At 43.1% G+C, this 18,616-nt stretch overlaps 1 protein-coding gene across 1 annotated transcript in view; it reads right to left on the reverse strand.

Moving 5' to 3' along the window:
• Window positions 1–4,281: 4,281 nt before the first annotated feature.
• Window positions 4,282–18,616, reverse strand: part of TGFA (transforming growth factor alpha) — a 90,710-nt gene continuing 76,375 nt past the window's right edge. Inside the window, exons 4-6 of the mRNA XM_087823750.1 lie at window positions 12,898–13,047; window positions 12,489–12,696; window positions 4,282–4,311 (exon numbers count right to left, since the gene is read on the reverse strand). Of these exons, the coding sequence (XP_087679876.1) occupies window positions 4,282–4,311; window positions 12,489–12,696; window positions 12,898–13,047 (388 nt within the window). The remainder of the gene's footprint in view (window positions 4,312–12,488; window positions 12,697–12,897; window positions 13,048–18,616) is intronic.

Genomic DNA, 18,616 nt, shown 5'->3' on the forward strand with positions numbered 1-18,616 from the left:
CAGTCACCTTATATGCAAAGCTGGGAAAGTGTCCCCTTCCACAAGTTTGGTAAATGCTCACTTTTATATTTTCTTTCCCATGTTTTGAACTTTTGATACCTCACTTTTTAATTTAACTTAATGTGATTTTGGTATAGAAGGTGAGGCTCTAAAAGAATTTTTTCCCCAAATAACTAGTTTTAAGCTCTATTTGTTGAAAAACTTTGTGTCTCAATTGATTTCTGTTCTTTACCATTTTATATTAACCACTATTAAATTGGTAAATTAATACATTTATGCCCCATAGACACATATATACTGTTGTATTCTTTTATTCTTATATGCTGTTGCATTCTTTTACTACACTTTTATTGTTTTATTTATCAGTTTTATAAGTTTTAAGGTCTTGTAGTTTTACTTCTATTCTCATTTTTCTAAAATTTCTTTGCCTTTTTTACCATATAAAATTAGTAAACTTCTCTTGTCAAAAATTCCCATTGGGATTTTGATTGGAATCAGCTTAAATCTATTATACAATGGAGAGAAATGAAAACTATAATTTTTTTCAAATCAGGAACATGATTTGTCTCTCCACTTAAATATTTTTGACTAAAGTTTAATAGTTCTTTTGTATACATCCTGCATACTTCTCATTCAGTTCATTTCTTAGATATTTTACTTATCTGTTCCTAATGTTAATTTTGATTCATTCACACCAGACATCTATTGTGGTGTTGGCTGTTGTCATTTTTTATTTGACAATCTAAGGGAAAAGGTCACTGCCCCTGACTAAATAGGTATTGCATGTTTAAAAATTCTTGTGGTACACAGGTTGAAAATGGCTGGTCTAAATTATTCTGTTATGTAACATTTTATTATATGGATACATTCCATTTTATTCAGCCATATGGCTACTAATAGCCTTTCCATTTATTCTTAGTTTTTGCTTCCAAAAACAATGTTACACAAAAATCTCTACATACAGGTCCTTTCATTTCCTTAGGATGGAGTCACACATAGGAATGGCTGGGTCAAAAGATATGTATCTGATTAGAGGTATACAGGGTGGAGCAAAAGTAGGTTTACAGTTGTGAGTATGTGAAACAATACACGAATAAACTTATTATTTTATGATTTTCCATAGGAACAACTGTAAACCTACTTTTACCCTACTCTGTATTTGGTGACCAGTATCACTGTTCCTGTATTACTACCAGTACTAATAGAGGCTTAAAAATTAGGATTTTTTCTCACATAAGGATCTGGAGGTAAATAGTAATGGGTATTGCTTGAGGATCCCAAGCTAACTTCTGTTTTTCTGCTCTGCTATCCTTAGCATGTTGGCATTTTGCCCTGTGCTTGTCTCCTCATGGTTACAAGACGGTTGCTAAAACTCCAGGCATCAATCATGTTTATATTCAAAGTAAAAGAGGAGGGTTAGCAACACCCACCACTGTGCCTCAGCAAAGCAAAGGCCTTCCCAGAGATCCTGCAGCAGTTTCTGCCTTATATTTTATTGACCAGAACTGGGTTATATGACCATCACTAATTGCAAGGGAGACTGGGACACTGAGAAACTGGAAAACAAGATTATCACGACGACTTAAATCAATTACAATTTATCACCTTGCTTCCAGAAACAAAAATTAGGATTCTATTGGCAAGGAAGAAAAAAAGCTGTGGATATTGGATAGATAACTAACAGTGTCTACCATGCTGTATATCTTATCTTTTTAATTGAATTTATTGGGGTAACTGTTTAATAACATAAGTTTCAGGTGCACAGTTTTATAATATGTCATCAGTATATTCCATTGTGCACTCAAAGTCTAATCTCCTCTTTCACCATGTAACTGACTGGCCCACTTCACCTTCCTTTTCCCGCACTCCGGTCCCCTGGTGACCACCATACCATTGTGCTAGGGTCTGCTCTAGGCTCTGGGGTTTTAATGGTGGGCAAAGATCAGCAAGTCATGCACTCGTGGATCTTACAATGCTGTGGGAGAGACCAGCGTCAGTTGGATAGTCACACTGCTGGGTGTACAGCCACCGTCTGGGATAAGAGCACTGAGTGAGGAGCTACTTGTGAATGTTCTTCCAAGTCGTTTTGAAGGTATTGTTTTGACGAAGAAAAATACCAAGAATTGATCCCATTTTAATCGGTGAGCTGAGGTGGAGACTTTGCTCAGATGACACAAACAATGTAACTTCCCCCCACAGTTAAAACTGTTTACATCAGGACACTAGTTAGCCACATAACCTCTGTGTAGTGCAGCAGCTGCCATATTTAGCAGCCAATCTACCATGTATTGAACTGTCTGGGTCAGGCCAGAGTGGGAATCTACTATACAGAGTTAATTACTACATCCATCCTGTGTTCTCTTCTGTTTTAGCAACAGAGACATTCCTGGGGAATGACACAATGAATTTAAATTCTGCTTCCTTGCTGAGTAATGCCACCTTGGAAGTAAGTTTCATAAGATAGTCCCATGTTAACGTCAACATCAGCATCACAGCAGTTATCCTGACTAATTATGACCTGTCTATATTAAACTTTTCAAGAATGTTCTCAACGCAAAATAATTCATTCCCCAATGTTGTCTAACATGAGCACATGTCCAAAAATTCTTATGTTAAAAACCGAAAAACCAAAACCAAAAACACCTACTGAATTCCAGAAGTAGGCATAGCTAGCCATATATTTTGATCTATGCTCTCATCGGTTATAAGAAAAATATCAATTTGTTTCCAATTAACTTGTCCTGAATGTTTTGAACCCTATTTCTATCATGCCAAACAACAGTATTTTCAGCAAATATGTATTTGTGTCGAGGCAAAACCAATAAAAATCTCAGTCCATGTCTTTGGTTCAATGACTCTTTTCATCTGATTGCTTTTCCTTTTCTATGTAATGGGGTATTTTTTGTTTTAGTAATAGATTTATTGAGATGCATTAGATATACCGTAAAATTCATCCTATTTAAGTATACAATTCAGCAGTTTTTAGTATACCCAAATTTGTACAATCATCAGCACTACTTAATTTTAGAACACTTTCAATGCCCCCAAAAGAAATGCTCTACCCATTAGCAGACACTCTCTTCTGCTCTCTCCCAGCTCCAGACAATAACTGACCTATGGAGTTGCCTATTTTATATATTAGACATTTCATGAAAATAGAATCATGCAATATGTGGTCTATTGTGACTGGCTTCTTTCACTTAGTATGTTTTCAAGATTTATTTATGTCATAGCACATCCCAGTATTTCATTCCTTTTTTCCCCCCAAATAACATTTTATAGTATGGATATACTGCATTCAAAAAAATCCACTATCTGTTGGTGGACATTTGTTTCCCCACTCCCTACTTTTTAGCTATTATGAATAATGCTGCTATGAATGTTCATGAACAAGTTTTTGTGTGAACATACATATTTTATTTCTCTTCTGTTTATGCCCAGGAGCAAAATTTCTGAGTCATATAATAACTCTGATAATTTGAGGAACTGTTAAACTATTTCCAAACTGGTTACATCATCTTACATCATACCGGCAATGTATGAGGGTTTCGATTCCTCCACTTCCTCACCAACACTTCTTGTTATGACTTTTTTATTCTAACTATCCTAGTGGGTGTGAAGTGGTATCTCACTGTGGTTTATTTGCATTTCTGTTTAATGATGGTTGAGCATCTTTTCACACGCACATTGGCCATTTATGTCTTTAGAAAGATGTTTATCCAAATCCTTTGCTCATTTTTAATTGTTGTCTTTTTATTGAGTTATGAGTTCTTTATATATTTCAGATATGACTGTTATTGGATATGATTTTAAAATATTCTCTCCCATCCTGTGGATTGTCTTTTCATTTTCTTGATGTTCTTTTATACACAAAGGATTTTAATTATGATGGAATCCAATTTTCTATTTGTTCTGTTGCTGTGCTTTTTGGTGTCTAAGAACCATTTCCTAACCTAAAGTCACAAGATGGACTATGTTTTCTCTAAGAATTTTATAGCTTTAGTTCTTATTTAGGTTTATGATCTATTTTGAGATAGGAGTCCAATTTCACTTGTTTGCAGGTGGATATCCAGTTGTCCCAGTACTATCTTTCCCCATTGTATTGTCCTGGCACCCTTGTCAAAGAACAGTTAGCCATAGATGTATGGCTTTATTTTCGGACATTCAATTCTATTCCACTAATCTATTTAGATCAATTCTAGCCCCCCTTGTGCCAGTGCCATACTGCCTTAATTACCATTGCTTTGTAGTAAGTTTTGAAATCGGGAACCATGAGTCGTCCTACTTTTGTTCTCCTTTGTTTTGCCTGTTCTGGATACCCCAAAACTCCATCTGAATTTTAGAATTGGCTCATTCGCTTCTACAAAAAAGTCAGCTGATGTTCAGATAGGGATTGCTTTAAGTCTGTGGATCAACTTGGGGAGTATTGCTATCTTAACAAGTCTTCCAATCCATAGACATGGGATGTGCTTTGGGTGTGTTGGAAAGGTTCTGCATGGGGGCTCCAGGTAGACTTCACAGAGAGTGAGCTGTAAACCTGTTCTTTTTTAAAAATTGAATTTATTGGGGTGACATTGGTTTGCAAAACCATACAGGTTTCAAATGTACAATTCACAAAACATCACCTGCATACAACATGGGCGTCCATTGCCCCAGGTTAGTGGAGCTGTTCCCTTGCCCAGCTCTCAATTTCATCTTCCCAACTTCCTGAGAGGGGCTTCCCATAGACCTTGAACTTGCTATGGAGGACTTCAAGGCAGCAGGGGCTCCTCTCATCCTTCGTTAGCTGTGCAGCTGCACATCAGGGCCTGAAGCTTCCATTGGAGCAAATGTCCTGAAAGAGGCCTTTTTTCCCTCTCCTATTTCCCATTCAGCATAAATATTGCTGTTTTAATTCCAAATTGCAAAATTTGCTTCTTGAAAAGCCACTGTCCACTTGTGTATGACCTCAAGTGTCAGCCATGTGGTTTTCCTCATGGCCCCTGTTCCCACAGGTGACTTCTCACTTCTCTGCCTTAGATTATCCCACTTGAAAGGAGGCACAAGCCTCCAAGTGTCCCCAGGGGCTAACATCTGCTGGATATTAAGGATATCCAAGCATGGGCCAGGGTGGGATGCCCTAGGTGGGTATGATGTGCTCTCAGCCCCAGGCATCAAATCCCTCCTGTGCCATCTGTTCCCTGGGGCCTGGTGTATTCCAGAGGGCAGTAGGGACTGGATTAAAATCACTAGGAGATATGTAAAATAATGCCCAAGGTTGTAAAAATAGTCAAGGGGATGTAAAGTACAACATAAGGAATATAGGCAATAATACTATATGTGGGGTGCCAGATGGGTACTAGAATTACCATGGTGATCATTTTGTGAGGTATATAAATGTCTAATCACTATGTTGAACACCTGAAACAAATATTGTATATTAACTATAATTGAAAAATAAATTTAAAAAAATGCTCATGGTCCACTGTCACAGATTCTGGAGCTCGGCTGACCTGGGGGGAGAGACACCAGCCTAGTGGAATAGGCACTGCCAGACCCAGCTTGTAGGGTCAATACGCATGTCCCTCCCTATTTCTACAGGTAAAAAAGGTCACAGCAGAAACCCCAGGGCCTGCCGTGAGCAGCAAGTCCTGCAGAAAGCAAGCAAATACAGGGGTGGGCAAATACAGGCTTACAGCTGTGAGTACGCGACACAGAGTTTATTCTTGTATTTTTATTGTATTTTCCATATGAACAATTGTAAACCTACTTTTGCCCACCCCAATAGAAGAGGAAGTTTCAGGAGGCTCGGCGAGCGCTGGTGCGAGAATTCCAGGCAGCTGCAGGGCAAGGAGCTCTGAGCCAGGGAGCAGACAAGGCGACATCACACTTGAACACCCCAAAACTGGGCCAGGTGGGAGTCAGGCCAACCAGAAATCAGACAAAACGGTTCGGAAGTTTGGGCCAACAGCATCCCAAAAGAGTAGGCCCAAACAGTGCAGAACATGGATTTGAGTTGGCAATTGCGGGTCACCTGTATAAACGAGGGAAGGTCCGGCTTGACTCCAAGTTCATAGGGACCCATTCCAGGAAAAAGTACCTAACACTCCAGACAGTCCAGTGCCCCTGACCAGGACCAGGGACAGCCACTGGACACTAGTTCTGGCATGCAGGCAGGCAGTTTTGGTAGGAAGAGGGCTTGGAAATCAGGGAGGAAGAAAAATAGGATAAGTAGAAAATTCCATGGGTTAAATAAGACCCTAGATGTCCCTGAAGACTGAGTAGGGTCAGGAGGGGGAATACCAAGTATCGGTAGCAGGTCTTGCCCTCTTTCCCCTAAGAGGTGGGTAAAGGCTCTATTGAGGGACAGACACCAGGCCAGGGGACTCGGAAAAAAAGGTGCTTGGGTGTCCATCTTCCTGCAAGTTAGGCTGATACCAAGCCCTCTGGGGACTGGACAAGTCTCCTCACACCTGTCCCTGACTACAAAGTGCTGAACCTTCCTTGGGGACCAAGATCTCATGCCATTTAGCACCTATTTCACCCTCCTGCTTCTGCATGAACTCCTCATATGCTGTACATGTGAGGTCTACACATGGGTTAGAAGTGCAGAGGCTTAACCATGGGCATTCAAGTGAGTGAGGCTTATAAGAGCTGCATTACAGTATTGGAGCAATTCCTTAGTTAGAAACTGGGCAGTGGGGAGCTGGAGGTGGGTGAGTGCGGTGTGGCAGGAAATGGACAGGCTTGCTTTTTTCTTCAACTAGGCTGAGCAGAGAGGATCCAAATTAATGCAGGTCTTTATTCAAGACCATATTTTCTGATAGCTATTAACTTGGAACATTAAGGGGTAAATTGTGCTAACTTTCATCACTTCTGCAAAGCCTCTATAAAGCTTTTCCTAAAAACTACAGCCCCACACTGATTTGCTCTTCACCGAGTCCTAAAGCACAGTGGTTCTCAAACTTAAGCATGAATCAGAATAACCGGAAAGGTGGAGGGGGCATTGGGCACCTCTAGAGTTTAATAGGTCTGGGGTGGGGCCTGAGAATTTGCATTCCTAAGAAGTTCTCAGGTGATGCTGATACTGCTGGTCTGGGGACAACACTGAGAACCACAGTTATTAATGCATAATCTCTACCTTACAACTATTTGCATCTTGTCTAGAACTAGGCCAGACTTATTTTCTGCATGTCGATCTGTCTTCCTAGCCAGATCTCAATTCTTTTGGGAGCAGGGATTGTGTATTTTATATTTTCCCTTATATCAGTTAGCATATTGTAGGACACATAGATGATATATTGAGAACTTGAAATAATTTGGTTTCTTCAAGCAGACAGGGATCAACTCGGGTTCACTTTAGGATCCCCACATTTTGAAAAAGAGCATCTAATTTTTTCTCATTACTCACATTTGCAGAGAAAAATCTTAATTTGCTTCAGCAATATCCCAATCTCACGAAAGAAAAGTTTCAGTCTTGATTTAGGAAAACACGAGAGTCCATTCCTTCATTTTTCCAAACAAGGTACAGTACAACTGAACAACAATGCACATTAATGAAAATGCAACTGCATTTTATATTGCTCACTACTCTTTAAATAATTCAGATATTAAGGAAAAGAACTGCTAATCACATTAATGCATTACAGAAATAAAAATTAACTTACCACACAAAATAAATTAAAACATTAAATATTAACTTTTTCAGTGCAACATATACAGAAGTCAGAGTAACAAGTTCTAAAAAAAAAAGCATCAGGTTTGTTATAATAAAGATAATGAAAAGTTGAACACTTCAGTCAGTTACATTAGAAAGAGGGGTTGCTTTTCAGTACTGTGTGTGTGCTTACCACTGGAGCTTTCAGAAAGCCTGGCAAAATTGGTGGCTACAGAGAACAGGTCTTAGGTTAGAACATTAAGAGCAAACATAGGTGTTCATGTGTTTCTGTGATGTCTACCCTGCCCCTGCCTGTACTGAGAAGACTGGAAGAAATTAAAGCCAGGTCCCCCTAAGGGGTCAGGGTCCCCTAAGCAGTTGGAGCCTGGTTGACTCATTTCTGCCAAAATTGCCTGGAAAAGCAACCAGTGGCCCATGTGCACTGAGACAATCTGGCCCTGGAAGACCTAGTTGGAGATGCCAGACACCTTTTTCTACCTGCAAAGAATAGTCTCCCAAGAAGCTCTAGAACCGCACTTTCCCCTCCCTCACCAAAGAGGGTGGGGGAGCGTCAATCCCACCTCCTCCTTTCTCAGCAAAATAGACCCGGACATTCTGCCCACCTCCTCCGCTGGATCACAATGGCAAACTCATAGCTTGCTTTTCCCATGTGTCCGGATGTGTTTTCCAGATCAGGATTGGCTGCTGTATGTCTTCCTTCTAGAAGACAATGTCTCCTGCCAGTATGCTTAAAGTCATGGCTTGTAGAGCAGGCTCCATAAAAGATGTGGAAGCACCTCCTACCTTTTTAAAAATGGAGTCTTTTCATTTCTCCTGATAGACACTGGAAACATCTGTGTTCCCCACTCCCAGGTGTATAGCTACCTATCGGGTCAGATCTTGGGAATGATTCCCTAATCATCATGAACACCTGGCTTTCTAAAAAGCAGGGAAACACAAGGAATCTTTAGAGATGGGTTAGAAGATATGTTTTTAACCTGAAATGGGGACATGGGGGTATTTTACAGCTAACCAAAGAAGTATCAATGCCATAAAATGGCTCAGGAATCCCAAGCTTGTTGGCCATCTGATTTCTAGAAATCACCAAAGAAGCAAGGCTGTGTCATATCCCAGGGCATGGACAAAGGTACAACCAGGCCTGCCTTGACCCCGGACTCTGCTTCCAACTCTTTTCAGACATGGTTTACTGAGGACTGACCCAAGAGGCACATCTAAGGAAGCACATATTTGAGCCTGTTCACTAAACAGTTGTACACGCACAAGGAAGGGACGCTGGCAGCTATGACTTGTTGGACCTGAGGACCAGAGCATTCACAGACACTAAATCCAAAGTCCCCACAGGGAACCAAGAAGATTCCCTCTGTTTTCACCCATGTCTTCTCATAGCTCTGCAAAGGCTCTTGGAAGACTAAAGACTGGACACTGATCCTTCCATTCACTAGGTGAAGAAAAGCCTACAAACATTTCCACATTAGTCCATACTTGTTAAAGGCAATCAGACTTCAAAGTCTCTAAAAGACTGAGGAAAGATTGTCCTAGAGGAAAAATGTGGCCTCAGGTTAAGTGACACTACTCCACTTCCATTAGTCTTCTAAACCGGAATCTGACTGTCAGAGGCTGATGGGAAAGGTGAACACACACTGGAATCTATAAGCTGGTGTCAGCTGGGTTGGTCTCTGAGCGAGATGCTACACACATCGGCCTCAGCCCACATTATCTGTTGCTGTAGGACTGGCCCATGGAATGTAAACTTAGATCTATTTTCTTTTAGAATTAAAACCTAGGAGCTATGTCAATCACATGGCTAGGGGGCCAGCTGGTGAACAGATCCCGCTTCTGCTCTCAGTGCTTTGGGTGTATCATGATTCAATAAAAGTGCCGTAGGTAAGACACAGGTCACATACTGGTCTCAACTGTAAGAAAGGGAGAGGAAATTCACTGAAATAGACAACTAGGGAAGAATTAGGAGAGGACAAAACTGATAGAAATTTCAAGCCAATTTGATATATATTAAAGGTCTCTTTCACGATGTGAGGAGCTCCGTGCACTGAAGGGTTAACAGGTAGAAATCTTCCATTTTTCCAAATATTAGTGAAAAAAGACTTCCCTCACATAAGGAGTTTGTATATTATTTCATTGTTGTTCAGTCCCCAACTTTTAATGAAAGCTCCTAGGGATGAGCTCCTTACTGTTTAGCTGGAGGGAGGCCAGAGGGGCAGAATGTACCCTAGTACCCAGAAGCGCTATTCCTTCCTTCTCTGAGGGGAAAGAAAGACCCTCATGGTGGAGATGGCTTGTTAGAGTTTTTGTTAATAAAATCAGCATCCCAAATGAAAAAAAAATAAAAAAAAAATCCCTGGAATATCTCTCCTCATGCTTGAAAATACATAGAACAGTTAAATTTCTCCTTTTAAAAATGAATCAACCCAGTTACAAAATGCAAAATGACCAGTTCTCCTTCCATGGATGTGGCCCCAAATGCCCATGGCTCTTAGAGGCCTCACTAGGAAGTTAATATGTTTAATCATGGAGCAGTGTAGCAAGTATTGTGTTTAACCAGTGGAGACTGACACACACACACACACGCACTTTCTTCCTCTCTCTCCTGACAGAGGTGACAAATCTATGCTGCTGGATTGGCTAATTTTCCATAAGAATGTATCCAGGGGCATTACCTGCTTTGTGTCTTAAATGGCACAACAGCTAGCTGAACCCCAATCTTTGCCCCCATCAGCTACTCAACCTCTGCTTCCATCTCTGTACCTCCTGGGTGGCTTTCCTAAGCCTTAGCTGTCCCAAAGAGGCCAGACATTTTTAATCAGTATAGCTTTGCAGCCAGCAATACATCCATCATTAATGCAGAAGTCTAAAAGAGTTTATGCCTTATACATTGAATTAAGAGATTAAAAATAAAACCATCATCCAGCTAATAAATAAGAAATTATCTCTAAGGGTGGTGGTGACTTGGGAAGGTCAACATCACGTGTCTGTGGAAGACATTGGGCTGGTTGAGGGTCTCGTGGGTAGAGGACAGACACAGCTCTTCTTAAACTTGGCATCCTCACATAGCAATAAGCAGTTATCCTTTCTCCACCTTCTTCCCCAATAAGGGGTTGAGAAAAAACTGTAACAACTCTAGGAATCTCCGGTGTTGGGCAGGATACATGCTGCTGTGGGCCCATTAAAAAGAAACACAGCCTGGCATCTATGAACGGTAGAAGGCAACTGCACCTGGAACTCAGATGCAGACTGATGCACACACCTTATACAGGTAAACAGGAAGTCCACCCCTTGCAGTTCTTTTTTGACCAGTCAAATTGTGATCCACTGATTTCTTTTTTAGGTCACACCAAATAACCCCAAGCAGACAGAGTTCCTGATAGTTTTGAAGGAAGGCCCACAAAAGACAAAAGGCTGCACAGGTGATTGCCGGCAGAGTAGGAAAGTCTGTTGGCACATCCCAGGCATCCCTTGCTGGGCTGTCCTGAAGAAGTCCTTTCTTCATTAGGGCTGCCCCAGTTCACTTGGCTGAACTCCTCCTCTGGGCGCTTCAGACCACTGTGAGGAAGGAAACACAGGTTAAGCTGTGGGCCAGACCCCAGCTGGAGGTGGGGAGGTATGCATCATCTCGGGGACAGGCGACAGGGGCTTCAGCCTCAATGGCCCTCTCTGGGAGGCCAGATCCATCCCCAGGCTCAAGGCTGAAGTCCTCTCAAATATGAGTAGAGAAGTAGTATTAAGAAGAAACTTACTCTGCTGAGGTGCAGACAAATGGTACAAAACCTATGAATTTTCTTACAAGGTATAATTTTTCTTTTGGTGCTAAAAGACAATAAAATTGACCTCCATTAGCTCAGCGGATGGCCCCAGAGGTAGTGGAAGGAAGGAGGCCTCAGGGGCCTTATTCCTCATCATAGCTCTCCCACAGGCTCACGGTGGGACACAAGCAGGCCTTTGGAAGACTCAGTTTACCTGCATCACCCACAAATCCTCCTCCTTAAGGCTATTTTGAGGATTAATGAATTAGTATCCTCCCAGATCAAAAGAACTGCCCATGCACAACTGCTGTGGTTCCTGAAATGAACAAATACTAGGTGCTCCTGGGCCTTCCATTCCCTCCAGGTCAGATACCATGAGGGTTAATGAACACCAGTTGCTTTTCTTCCTACACTCTCCCTGCAACCCTGAGCTTCTGGAATGTCAACTGTTTACTAGATAAGGACACCTTGAGGTGGATGAGCCTGGGGCAATTGCCTCCTGACCCACTACTTCCTGAAAAGGAACTTTTATGATGGGCTCTACTGGTCTAAATAGCAGTCCAGAAAAACAACTGATGTGAGACTTCTCAGAGGTTGTCTGGCTAAAGGAGCAATTTGGCTCTTAGCACCAAACTAGTGATGCTCAGATGCGGGCTCCTGAGATGTATGTTTGGCCCAAGGCTAGGTGTTCAAAAACATTCATGAAACAATGGAAAACTTAACGATGGTCACAGGATCTAAGAGTTTAAAGAGTCCTTAGAGGTCTTCTGTAGGCCAATCCCTCACTTCACAGGTGGGAAAAGGGAAGTGATTTTTCAAGGGAAAGAAAACGAACATCTGTTACGTATCTACAGTTGGTGATACACGATACTAGTTGCTTGATGTCAGTACTTAATCTTACACATCACCTTTCTAATAAGAAAACAGGCTCAGAGAGGTTACATAATGGGTTAAAAGCCACATGGTCACCAGTAAGGGTAAGAGCTCCCTTTTGAGTAAAACACACCTTGGACTAAACTAAACCTGACTTGGTAGGTAAGTATTGTTCCTTTTCTCCCTCTTCCCACTTCAACCTCCAAGAACTTCTGCCCTGACCTGGAGGAGGTAGCTGTTTTCTCCACCCAGTGGTGTCTCCCAAGGGAAAAGGCCCCTCCTCGCTGCAGCCCCTTACCTGTTTCTGAGTGGCAGCAGGTGGTCCTTCCTCTCAGGAGGGCACTGGGCTTCTCGTGCCGGCAGAGGAGGGCCCGGCACCACTCACAGTATTTTCGGACCTGGCAGCAGCTGCAGACAGAGGACATGGTTGAGGCAGGAGCCTCGCAGGAGCGCCCAGCTCATGCAGTGTCTGCCCAAGGGGCCTGCTGGCTTCGCTCAGACACCACAGCAATAAACTGCTGAGGTGGCCCTGTTATCTGTGCATGCTGCAGATGTCCCTGGGAGGGCAGGCAGGTGGGGGACCCGACCTTAGGGGCAGCAAATACTCACTGTATCAGCACACACGTGATGATGAGGCCCGCCAGGGCCACGACGGAAACTACCACTAAGGCGGTGATGGCCTGCTTCTTCTGGCTGGCGGCCACCACAGCCAGGAGGTCCGCGTGCTCACAGCGCTCTCCGACATACCCAGAGTGGCAGCTGGGAAAGAAAGGGATATCAGCACTCTCTCCCGGCAGAAGGTCCTGTTCCCCTAACTCCTCAGGGAAGGCTGGGCTGGAGGGACCCAAAGCCCTAGGAGAAGCCTCAGGAGACCCCTCCAGGTATTATTAAAATGGTCGCTCCTGCAAGGCTCCTGCCACTCCCACTTCCCTGCCCAGGCACCTCTTGCTTGGAGATCGAGGGGTAGGGAACCAGCTTTGTCATGTGAGGATGAAAGGCGCTGCTGAAGCACTTCATTATTACTGTCACCATGCCAGCTCTTGGGGGAAATGAAGGAAGCAGCAAATGTGTTTATGACACGCAGTTCATTTTGGCAGTTCATAAAAATTCAGGTTATTTTTAAACCAAATGTGTGTATTCAGAATTTCTGATGATCTGAAGGAAACATACTAAACCAGTGGGAGACATGCTCTGTGGTTTGCTTATCTTTAAGTTTAATCAGTTCTGCAAGCACTTACCTGGTGGCCCAGCACATGGGGCACGTAAGAACCTGGGGCCAGCACTACTAAATGGTAACTGTAGGCCTGGAGAAGCTGCTGATCTCCTGCAAACCCTGGTCCTCATTTCTACCACCATCTGGCCTCCCTCCACCAGAGGATTAGTAAGGGCACCAAAGAAGTCATGCTTGTGAGCTGTGTGCAGCCTTTAAAAGGCAACATCAACACAAGCTGCTATTATTACTGGTATTGCTACTATTCAGAGGCTCTTTGGAATCATGCATTTAGTAACCATGGAACCCTATGTGCGAAAGGCTAATGCAGTTGCTTCCATCTCGCTCTGGCCTATGCTACTCCCCCCTCCCAATTCTAAAGGTTTAGAACCGGGGCAGCCACAAGTGGTTCTCACATGCTGATTCCTTAGCCATAAGGAAACGATGGCCATTTTCTAATGCAGGCATTTCCCCCCTCCAAGCATGTTAATTCTTCTCAATAGAAGATACTTAGCTTACAGCTTGGTCCCTTTGTCGGGGGTGACTTTCAAATTATGAAAATGTTTGATCACCGCTGCCTTCTCCAGTGGGGAAACTTCCTTCCCAGAGGGACTTCCCTGAGGAGCAGCCTTGCACCAAACCTCACACACTAGTTTTGAGTTTTGTTTTGTTCCTCCCCTCCCCCGATATGATAGCTATCATTGCTATCATATGGCAATGATAGCTAAACATTTTTTAAGAGTCCACCTTTTGATGAAGTAGCTAGCCTGCCACCTTCACTTTTAGATTAAAAGACATATGAGGAAAAAGGGAAAATGAAAGGAGGTGAAGGGTCTTGGTGTGCCTGCTGTTGTGCCAGTGCTAGACCTAGAGGGGGTCCATGTGTGATCCCCCTACACCTGGGCGCCGGCCTGCCACACCCCAGCCACCAGAGGGTACTTGGAGCCAGGTCCTTGGATAATGAATACCCTCGTTTTGTTATAATGCTGTTTCATTATAACATTTCATTATGATGTTAATGAACTTAACTCTTATTTATACCAATTAGCCTATGGTAAAATTGGTTTCTTTATATGTCATTTCTGGTAAAGTCTCAGAGCTTATCAGTGACATTAAGTGAGGACTTGCTTGCTGAACAGTGTTTTCTTGGAGCATAGGTTTTGCTCAATGTTAACAAAAATTTAATCATTTTAAAGGAACAGGTACTCTATGGAGTTAAGATTTATGGCAAACAGTAGATGCTGCAAAAATTGCTGCTTAAGGCTACCAGTGCATACAAGCTTCTGTCTGTAACATGGCTTAATGGAAGTCTTTCACTGGCACTCTTTATCCCAAAGCCCACCTGTGATGTACCTTACAGAAAGGTATTTTTTTTAGTTTGGATTCAGGCACTTGCTTTTCTGTTAAGGGTTATTTTACATCTAGCACACTCTATCTCATTTAATCCTTGCACAGAAAAGTCAAGTCATTTGGCTGTGTCCACCCTGCTAGGGAAGAGAGAAATTTATACCCAGGTTTGCTGACCCCCCAGCCTGGGTTCTCGCTTATTTACCAGGCTGCTCCCCCTGACAGCTAAACGGGGGGTGGGATGAGAATGCCATGGATGAAGCTCTTGATCAAATCTAGCTTTTGGTTTAGCCTCCAGTCATGTTAGGACAAAAGATCTGACGTTCAACAGGGTGCAAAGGGTTTTCATTGTTTGGTAAGTAAGGAAGCTGGGAAGGGCCAACTAGGATGGAAAATGCCATATAGGGTTCTCTACAGACCTGAGAAGACAGCAGGTCCCGGATGGAAGAGAAACAAGCTGGAAGAGGGGTCTCCCTGGCAAGAAGACTCTTCTTGAAAAAGGATCTGGACCACAGAATTCTGAACACAAACCCAGGCATGTGCCCTGACCAGGGATTGAACCGGTGACCTCCAGATGATTCTATTGAGCGGCCAAAGTTAAGAACCACAATTTTGACTTTCTGGCCTTAGGGTGGAGGAGGGGTCTTTTCTCCTCCGCAGTCATTTCTAAGAATGGGGATGCTTCCCAGTTGCTTCTTATGATATGGGGGAGAAAGAAAAGGTTTGCTGACTTTTTTTTTTTGTTTTTTTTTTTAATATTGCAAGCTTCTACTAACATTAGACTTAATTATGCTGATTATTTTAGGTACAAGTTACACAAGGAAGGGAAGAGTCACTTTACCTGATCACAAATGAATGACACTTGACTCAGGGGCTGTCCTCTCCTTTACTTCAGGTGGGCACTGGTTCCCACTGGGCTGCACATTAGAATCACCTGGGAAGCTCTGGAAAATGCCAGGGCCAAGGTCACACCCCAGAAGATGACCATCCCATTGCTCTGTGCGTCCAGGTGATTCTAATGTGCAGGGAGGCCTAAGGACCACTGAGGTAGAACTATCATTTAAGTACACAGAATCAAGGACCAACAATTCAAAATATGCCACTTCTTAAAATGCCCCAACTCATTCTTCCCCCGCCGGGGAATTTCCCCAGGGTGGTGGCTATAAAAGGGGCCCCCTCATATCAAGTGCAGGAGAAACGGAAGATGTTGCACCCGTTTATGACAGGAACCTGAACAAAATAGGAGTTATTTTATCGATCATAGAGGGGAATGAGAAATGCATAGGACCGAACTTTTAAAAAATATCATTTGACCTTTCAGTTTCATCTGTCTAGAGTGGGTTTTGCCAAACACAAGGTTCTGGAATGCTATTTTGTCTTCATAATGCTGAAAATGAGCCTCTGGAATCACATTCAGGCTATTTTCCCAAAATGCGAACCAAAAGGGAAGAAGTGCTTTAGAAAGAAAGAGTGTAGTCCAGGAGGTTAAGGAGGTTGTCTGCGCTGTGAAAGGAGCCAGTGTGGCTGGAGATAAAAGGCAACATGCTCCGGTGGGGGGTGGGGTGGGGTGGGGTGGGGTGGGGTGGGGTGGGGTGGGGGGGCGCTTTTGCATTTTTGTTCCTGATTAAGTCTGGAGGTTACTTTGGTGCTTTTCCTAGGAGCAAACTTTGTGGCTGTAGGTCTGTTTTAACAAGAAGAATGAAATGATCTATGTCTTCCGTTCTCCTCTGTTGAGGGCTTTGGGGTCTGCCAGTCCTGTCGAGTTGCTCAGTTTCCACCTTGAGTCCCTTTGCATGTGGTTCACAGCAGGAGCTCTTCTCAAAATTTAAAGAAATATGATAACGTGTGTAGAGCTGTGCTCTTGAATTTTTTTTCTTAAGAAAAAATTCCCTCAACTAGAAATGGAATGTTTCTAAGCAAACTGTAAAGCACATGAATTATAATAAAGTGGAAAGGAAAAGAAATAAGAAAGCCCATATTGTTGCACACCCACCTCAAGTGGCAGCCCAGTTAACGTTTCCTTCCAGACTATTTCTATGTAGTTTTTAACATAGTTAAGATAGTTTTTAAAAGTACTTCTGGATCAGTTTCTCATTTAACCTCTCTTCACCATTTTACTATGTCATTTGAAACTCTGCAAAAGCCGTTTAAAATGATTGTACAGTATTTATGTACACGGTTTGCTTCACCAAACCCTTACTATTTAGGCTTATCAAATTTTAAGATCATACATAAAGCCAGGTGTTTGTGTACACATCTGCTTGCATTTGGTATTTCCTCAGGATAGGGTCCCACATGTTGGCACAACACAGTACAGACTTTGGAGCCAAATTATCATGGGTTCAAATCCCATTTCCCAGCTAACGCCTGTGTGACCTTCAGCAAATTCATCACTTTGTACCATCAGTTCTGCAACTTTAAAATGTGATCGTCATAATACATACTTCACAGAGCTGTTATGAGCACTACATGAGTTAATATCTTGCAAAGTGCCTGGCACAAAGGAAGGGCTAAGTGCTAAAAATGTAAATAAAGGATGGGAACATTTTTAAGGCTCTTGAGAGACGTTGTCTTCATAAACAATGATGTACTCTCTGGCAGGAGGTTAATGCTCTGATTTGTAGCCAAGTCCTTTGGCATAGGTCCCAAGATAAAGTCTTTAATATGGGGGCCAAGGACCTTGGTTTCAGAAATATGTTTACACTACCTTGCCTTTAATATGGAGAGAATTCACAGGGCTGGGGTGGGAGTGAGGCCCCTGAGCCCAGGGATATAGGTATTGGGCTCACTCATTCTTGGCCTCTTGAGAACTGGATTTGCCAAGTCCTATAGCCTCTCTGTTTCTGGGGCTTGGGGAGTAAAGGTTTCCTTTGCAGCTCTGATCCACAGGCCTCATGGGACAGCCCTGGGTTCTACTGTCTACCTGACCTTCACTGCTCCTTTCAGCAGAATCTTTCAAGTCCTTCAGCTACGGTGATGGTAACAATGACCTGATCACAGTGGAGTTGGTCCTGATGCCAACTGCTCTTATGCTCTGCTGGGAACTGAGCTGGAATGTTCTCTAGCACTTTCTGTGATGATGGAAACAGTCTGTCTATGCTGCTGACACAGTAGCCTCTAGAGGTACTGAGTGCTTGAAATGTGGCTAGTGAGACAGAAACAAAATTTTAATTAAACAAATTAATGTCAATAGCGTCACCTGTTTAGTGTCTCTTGTCTTGAACAGCAACAGCTCTACACGCATTATGGTCACTGCCCCCCCCCCAATCCTATGAAGTACTAGTGTCCCCATTTTACACACAAAGAAAATGGAGCTTAATGGGGTTAAGTCACTTGTCGAAGTGACTCAGGTCTGTCTGACCTTCAGATCTGTGCGTTTCACTGCTGTGCTATCCCACCTGGTGTGTGACCCTCAGTATCTGCTTCCAGAGGAGCAAACAGAGAAAGTGAGGACATACACTTTCTCCAGACATGGGGATGGTAGTGATGTCATAACTTAACCCCGAGGCCACACCACCTGCTGGTAGTTGAGGTGAGTTGATCTACATAAAGTGGCTCAAGCACCAACAAGAAAACCTCTCAATCCGGCTCTCTTGGGAGGTGTGATCCTGGTCACACACGGCGGTCACTTCTCTGGGTGTCTGACTGTTCAGATCCTGCGGGAATGTACGGTGGCCGGGGCCACATGGAATGTTTTCCTTGGCCGCCAGCACTTTGTTTTCACACTTTGCTGTGGGAAAGTTAAGTCAGGGAGTTCAGTCACGGAGGGAC

This window comes from Miniopterus natalensis, chromosome 13 (genome assembly GCF_054644295.1).
Source record: "Miniopterus natalensis isolate mMinNat1 chromosome 13, mMinNat1.hap1, whole genome shotgun sequence".
NCBI lineage: Eukaryota > Metazoa > Chordata > Mammalia > Chiroptera > Miniopteridae > Miniopterus > Miniopterus natalensis.